At 46.5% G+C, this 7,891-nt stretch overlaps 1 protein-coding gene across 1 annotated transcript in view; it reads left to right on the forward strand.

Moving 5' to 3' along the window:
• CDH2 (cadherin 2) overlaps positions 1-7,891 on the forward strand; it is a 195,405-nt gene that overhangs the window by 153,238 nt on the left and 34,276 nt on the right. Inside the window, exon 8 of the mRNA XM_015564689.1 lies at positions 7,082-7,219. Within this exon, the coding sequence (XP_015420175.1) occupies positions 7,082-7,219 (138 nt within the window). The remainder of the gene's footprint in view (positions 1-7,081; positions 7,220-7,891) is intronic.

Genomic DNA, 7,891 nt, shown 5'->3' on the forward strand with positions numbered 1-7,891 from the left:
CCCTACTTCTGTTCTTTTCTGAAATCTCCAACCCTAATGAACCTTTTACACCTTCTCTATTCTGTTCTTAAGAAATTCTCAAGGTCATTCCTGACCATCAGAAATCATCGTATGAGTGAACTATCCAAGTGCCGACTTATGAGGATCCATGTTTTGTAGATCTCTGGCCGAGCCAGTGTTTATAATGATGAGACCTCATGCTCTGTACATCAGAAGGAAACATTACAGCTGCCATAGTAAATATCATGGACAAGGATTTTAGGAGTTGGTTTTTATGGTACTTTATTTGCCTTAGTGGCATTCACTTGAATTGGACCGAAGAAAACTTGACTGTTGCGGTTAATTATACACGAAAGATAGTGCTAGAAGCATTTTAATAAAGTAATATGAGCCAATCAAGATTGCTTTATTCACAGCTGAGCTCAGAGTCTTACTTGGGAGATAGGTGTATGTTTTTATTTCATTGTACCTATTAACTTCCGGGTGTCGATTCTTTCTGTTCTAGGAATATTTTATGTTAGAGATTGTTGAAATGTAGTTTTTGCAATAGTCCTTTTAGTTTAGGATATGCACAACATGAATGTCTTCTCACTTTTTCCATTACAATATGAAATACTGTGGGGTTTTAAAATATATTTTTATTGATTTCAGAGAGGAAGGGAGAGGGAGAGAGAGATAGAAACATCAATGATGAGTGAGAATCACTGAGTGGCTGCCTCCTTCACACCCCACACTGCAGATCGAGCCCGAAACCTGGGCATGTGCCCTGACAGGGAATCAAACCAGGACTTCCTGGTTCACAGGTAGATATGCAACCACTGAGCCATACCAGCTGGGCATGAAATACTATTCTTACACGTCACAAATACTGTATTTTATATGAGAATGTGGAATATTTTTATATTCTCTCGTGAGGGCCAGTTGGTTCCCATACTAAGTATGTATAGCTCGTCTCCCAGCCCCAGTATTTCTCCTTCATTCACGCGTCCCTCGTGCGGCACAGACGCGGCTTCCTCCTGTCTCCATACAACAGTGTCCCTGTCACCCGGAGCCTGGCTGTGTTGAGGCCAGAAAGAGGGAGAAGTGAGCTTAGTCTTGCTGAAGCAGACCAGCCGCATGTAAACAGCAGAGCGACTGAGTTCAGTTTAGAGGACGGAGCTCTGAAGCCAGACCGTGATGGGGGGAGTCTGCCTCCAGCGGACAGACAGCCGCGCCCGACCCCCTGGAACGCAGGCGGAAATGGCCGCGGACCGCGGGACCCTGGGTTGGACGGTATGAGCAGTAGCTTCTTGACAGCAGGATTATCAAACACAACACGAGTTAGGAAGGAAAATTATGGAAAGCCTTCATTTTCCAAAAGCCGTTTAACGGAGGAAAAACGTCTCTCGGTTCATGGCAGCTCTGCCTGAAGCCGGGAAGGAATTGTTCTGCGGGCCTCATGCCTCTTTTATTTCTATGAGAACTCGCCGTTTCCTTTTCATTAGAAGTCATTTCAGTTCTCATTCTCCCAGGAGATGATGGCACCTTGAAGCGATGGAACTTCTGGCCATGGAATAGGAAGGGTCCGCTTTCCATTTCCCTCAAATCTCCAGGTTTAAAGGCACGAAGTCTCCAGGTTTTGCCGACCTAAGGCTCTGCCCCCCACACCCCAGGGCTTGGGACTTCATCTCCACCTGACTCCCCGCATCCCTTGGGGTGCTGATTCTGGCATTTCCTCCTCTCCTCCACCCCCCTCCTTGTGCCTGTCTCCCGACCACTGAGGACTCCCCCTCCGCTTCCCTGGGTTCGAATCCTGGCTCTGTGTGGATTTGACCTTGAATGTCTAAAACCGAACCCTCCGCTCCCACGTCTGTACGTGGGGATAATGACCGGCCTCCCGCCTGGGAGGGCTGCGAGGGTTATGCCACACAAAGCAGGCAGCCTTCAGGGTGTGCCCAGTGAGTACTGGGGGGTCCCCAGGCCGCCCTGCATCGCCCCAGCATCTGCTGGCCGAGCCCCGTTACTCTCTTCCTTACACATTTCTCTCCTGGCAAAGAGGGAATTCTACTTCCTGTATTCCCAGCCTCGTCCTCCTTTTCCAAGGAATGTCTTCAGTCTGCCGTGGGCTCAGTCTCCTGCTCTATAGGCTCCTTCCTGCAAACCCCGGTTCCCTCCTGACCTGCACCCCCGGATCGTCCCTTCCTGCACGGGGGGTCCCTGCACCCCCGTGAAATGCGGCTCCACAACCACATTTGGGGGGACCCGAGGCATGTTGGGGTCACGTGAGAGGAACTTGGGGACTGAATATGGAGGCGCATTGAGGGCCCAGCATGTAAAGGCAAGGAGACCATTATCTTGGAGGCAGAAGAGAAGGCACATTTCAGGGGTCGGGAATGCCGCTCTTGAACCTGGTGTTCCAGACCCTCTGACCTTGACCCTGGCACTCCCATTAGCCGACGGGGGGAGGCGGACAGGGTAGTGGACAAACAGGTGATGGGGAATGAGACGTACACACTTCCAGGTATAAACTAAGGAAGTTACGGGGAGGTGATGTACAGCATACGGAACATATAGCCAATAATATTGTAACAACTTTGTACGGTTACTAGACTTACCACGGTGATCACTTGGTAAAGTATACAAACGTCAAATCACTTAGTTGCACACCTAAAACTAATGTGATATTGTATATCACCTGTACGGTAATTTGAAAAAAATAAAAAGCATATGTATCACTGGGCGTGCTCTGTGGGGCATGGTGTAAGCCAAGGACACACACTGACAAAGCGAGGGCCCGGTAAGGAGTGAGTGTGTGTGCACAGCAGGAGGGCAGGCCGGTGGTGCTGACAGCCAGAGGAACGGAAGTGACGACAGAGGTGTGTCTGAGTAGCCGAGGACGTCAGACGTCATCCCTGAGGTGACTTAAGCTTCCTTTTGGTCAGGCTCAGCGTGAAGGCCAGGCTGTGCTCGGCCAGGGTTTCTCACCCTTGGCCCTGTTGACATACGGGTTGGCTAGATCTTTGTTAGGGGCCCGGGGTGTTTAGCAGCCGCTCTAGACCAGTGATGGCGAACCTATGACATGCGTGTCACAGGTGACACGGGAACTCATTTTTTGGGTTGATTTTTCTTTGTTAAATGGCATTTAACTACATAAAATAAACATCAAAAATATAAGTCTTTGTTTCACTATGGTTGCAAATATCAAAAAATTTCTATATGTGACACGGCAGCAGAGTTAAGTTAGGGTTTTTCAAAATGCTGACACGCGGAGCTCAAAAGGTTCGCCATCACTGCTCTAGACTGCCTATCCATTAGATGTCAGTAACACCCTTTAGTTTTGATCATCAGAAATGTCCCAGGAGGTCCCCTGGGCAGGGTTGGGGAGGGCAGAATCGCCTCAGCTGAGAACCACCGGTTTAGGCAGAAGGAAATGCCGAATGCAGTGGCCTACATGCAGTGGCATGGAATTACAATAAGCATTTGAAAATAAACGCGGAAAGCTCAAGGTGTGGGGTCAGCAGGTGAGCGGTGCTAGCCTTGGCGAGGTAGGCAAGACAGAGAAGGAAGGATGGTCGGCAGGTGCGTGAGCTCATCCCTTCTAGAATGGGGAGGGAGGAAATGTGTTGTTTTTTTTTAAAATTTATCTTTATTGTTAAAAGTGTTCCAGATGCCCCCCTTTTTCCTCACCATTGAGCCCCTTCTCCCCACTCCCGCTCCCTCCCAGGCTTTCATCGCAGCACTCTTGCCCGTGTCCATGGGTTTTGCATCTCTGCATACTAGAGGCCCGGTGTACAAAATCCGTGCAAGAGTAGACCTTCCTTCCCCCGGCTGCCGACACAGCTTCCCTCTGGCTCCTGGGACCTGGGCTTCCCTCACAGCCCCGGCTTTGTGCAGAAGGTCGTCTGGTCTAATTAGCATATTACGCTTTTATTATTATGGATAAGTTCTTCGGTTAATCTTGTCTCACCCACCCCCTCTGAGATTTGACAGTCCGTTCCATGCTTCCCTGTCTCTGGATCTGTTCTGCTTGTCAGTTCATTTTGTTCATTAGATCCCACGTATGTGAGATCCTGGGATAGTTGTCTTTCTCTGGCCGGCTGATTTCGCTCAGCATCCAGGAAGCGTTTCTAAGCAGTCCCCTCGGTCTGGGGGACTCTGAGAGTGGGAAGTCAGACCTTTAGGGCATCGGAATGTCAGTCATACAGGGCCAGATGCCCAGTGACCCAGTCAGGCCAGGCGCTCTGAATAGCGTGGATGTTGGAACACACCCAGTAGCGCCTTCCTTACCGAATGAAAGAGCATTTTACCAGCCAGGCAACTGAAAATGGGGGTGACATTGTTTTCCAAGCCATTTCTTGGTTTGAAGAGACGCTGTGTTTTAGAAATAACAGTGTCCTTTTATTACTCAGAGATTTCAAGACTCGCTTGAAGCAATAGGAAGTTCCAAGTCTTAGCTCCTGATCCCATTGTTTCAGCTACATGGGTAATTGCATATAACCTGCCTATGTAATTTTAAAGATCTTTGTAGAGTAGACAGTAACAAAGAACTGTGTCTCCATATAATATCTGTGTCGGTTTTTTATCTTTTTTTTTTTTTTAAAAGCTTCATTTAAAAAAAAAATTTTTAAATGTTCATCAGTTTCTGCAAACAGAGCTAACAAATGGAATTTCTGTTTTCACTATTTCTGGTGGGAGGCTGACATGAGCACCTACAAACGTCTCTCCGAACCGTGAAGCCTCATGCTGGAAGGGTGCCCTTGATTGGGAAAGGGAGTCATTGAGAATCCTCGCTTGCATCAGCATTATGGGAGGTGTTATGAGTTAGTTAAAACTTACCGTGGCTCAACCAGCACTATCCCTTTCTTTTTTTAATTTTAGAAAGTACGATTTTTATTTTTTAGGAAGATGAAATAAAAACTGAAATAACTGTTAGCGATTGACATTTGGGTAGACGGAGACTTAGAGGCGCATGTGTGAGGTTGGCCTGCCCTCCTGCTCTTCGCTATTCCCTGCCCTTCCCACTCACAGCTGAATCGGAAGCTGCAGTGTGTGCTGTCCTGGCCACGCTCCAGACACCCCCAAGTGTGGCCATTCATAATGTGGGCTATATTTAGAATCAGGGAGAGCTGCACTTTGCAGTGGCGGTTTATTTGGGTTTGAAGAAGTGAGTTCTGTTGTGCAGAATGTCTCAACATTTATGAAAACAGCCTATATTTTTATCTGCGCCAATTTCCACAGAGATTTCCCATGATTTGAGATACTTGTTTGGGTTAGATTTTCCTAATATGAATTTGCCAGCTAGTGCTACAGACTTCTCAGACAAGCTCTGCATTTTCTCTCCGGTCAACACAGCTGAGTTGGGCTGCCCTCTACAAATTCCAGCAGAATTTGAAAGCAGCGATGCCCATTTGGTAATAATCGCCTGTGTGTAAATGTAGTCATATCCGCTGTAGGTCTCTGGGCACAATGAGTATTATGTCCAAAGAGCAATATGTCAAGTATACATATATGAGATACCTACTGTGTTCCAGGACTAAGAATATAAACAAAAATCCTTTAATTAGGTTTTGCCTTCACTTAAGAGTGTAATCATCCTATATACAAAGTATTCCCAAGAAGTGTATGCACACTTTAATAACTGATAGCTCAGTTTTGAAAATGAAATTTATTGTAACCATTGTTAAATTATTAAAATACATTCAATTAATAATTATTAAATATTGAGAAATATCTTAGCTTGCATAAGCATTATAGTGAGGTATTATCGATTAAGTAAACTTAACACCTCACCAATTACATGACTGCCTTTATAATTACTCAAAGTGTGTGTATACATTTTTGGGGGGACATTCTATAGTTGAGAATAACAAATATGAATTGGAATAGGAGAAAATATTGTATCAACCCTGTTATAATAGAATGAATACATATAAGAAAACATGCCCACAAACATGTAAGCATATGTAATGATTGTGAATGTACATAGGATCAACTTGCTCAATAAAATGAGGTACTGTTGTTGATTCATCAGATTGTTAAACATTAAAGATGGAAAATATCCCAGTTTGGCAAGGGGTTGAGGAGTTAGTTTGAACACAGTTGATGAGGGTAATATTTCAGTGGCCAGTTGGTAAGTATGTGTCAAATTTGTTGATATGCCTACTTTTTGACTCAGCAATCCCACCTAAATAAAAAAATCTATACTAATAAAAGGGTAGTATGCTAATTAGACCGGATAGACTGGATGTCTTCCGGACGTCCTTCTGGACAAAGCCACGGTGGCGAGGCCGAGGCAGAGGTGGTTAGGGGCGATCAGGCTGGCAGGGAGCAGTTAGGGGGCATCAGGCCAGCAGGAAAGCAGTTAGGGGTGATCAGGCAGAGGCAGTTAGGTTAGGCATAGGCAGTCAGGGGCGATCAGGCAGGCAGAGGGGTTGGGGCAATCAGGCAGGTAGGCAGAGGTGGTTAGGGGCGATCAGGCAGGCAGGCAAGCGGATAGGAGCCAGCATTTCCAGATTGTGAGAGGGATGTCCAGCTGCCAATTTAAACTGGCAGTTGGACATCCCCCAAGGGGTCCCAGATTGGAGAGGGTGCAGGCTGGGCTGAGGGACCCCCCCCTCCTGTGCTTGAATTTCGTGCACCGGGCCTCTAGTAATATATAAAAGGAAAACATATATACTTTGTGAATTACATATGCTTTCTACTCCCTCTCAAGATTCTTTATCGTCGCTAGTCCCCTAAACTGGGTAGAAATTAACATGTGATAAAATAAATGAGACCCGTGGACTTGAGGGCCGATCACAGTGCACTTGGACGTTGAGAAGTTCCGAGGAGAAGGGAAGGCAGAGCCCGGCTGGCAGTGTCTGCTTAGCTGTGAGTTCAGTACACCTTCCCACGAGCAGAGATGAAACGCACGGTTCAGTCTTTCCAGACAGAGACCAGACCTGCGCTTGGCCAGTTAGAGCGACTCCATTGGAGACTCTCGGTGTGTTCCTCGGAATGAACGATGCTGTGCTAGTCGTGCGGTGTGAAGAGCCATTTACAGAAAACTGTCATGTCTTCTTGAGGAGCTGGTTTTATTTATGTGACCTCTGTCTCCTTTTAGAAAGTGCACCAGTACACGTTAATCATCCAGGCCACGGACACGGAAGGCAGCCCCACCTACGGCCTCTCCAACACGGCCACGGCCGTCATCACGGTGACCGACGTCAACGACAACCCCCCCGAGTTCACGGCCATGTCTGTAAGTGCTTCACAGACCCTGGGCCCCGCGGGCGCCACTGGGAGGCGGCGTCCCCAGTGACACGTGTGTTTGTAGAGGTGGGACTTGCTCAGCCTCACTGTAGACTGGCTACTGACTCCAGCATTTCCTGCCCCTAGAACCAGGTTTCCAGTGCGGCACCAAAGTCACTTATTCTCTTTTGGTCGCCAAGTCCGCTGATTAGGTCAGTGGTCGGCAAACTCATTCGTCAACAGAGCCAAATATCAACAGTACAATGATTGAAATTTCTTTTGAGAGCTAAATTTTTTAAACTTAAACTATCTAGGTAGGTCCATTGTTATTAACTTAATTAGGGTGCTCCTAAGCTGGCCTTTGCTAAAAACGTCCTCAGTCTGAACGAGGTATGTTCGCTGAGGTCGACCCCTTCCAACGCCCCCATCCACACTCGTCTTGTGTACTTATTTGTCTATCTCCTTTCGCTCATCCTCTCTGTATGTCCAAACATTTCAACATACCTTTCTCAATCCTCGACACTACATTTTCTTTCACTCCACAACGTTCCCTAAAATTAACTTAATAAACTTTACTTAAAATTTTAAGTCTTAGTTAAACTATAGGTACATTGAATAAAGCTTGATATCATACTTAATAACAATATTATTTATTGATAAAATTAAATTCCTTACAATTTTC

This window comes from Myotis davidii, unplaced genomic scaffold (assembly GCF_000327345.1).
Source record: "Myotis davidii unplaced genomic scaffold, ASM32734v1 scaffold181, whole genome shotgun sequence".
Lineage (NCBI taxonomy): Eukaryota > Metazoa > Chordata > Mammalia > Chiroptera > Vespertilionidae > Myotis > Myotis davidii.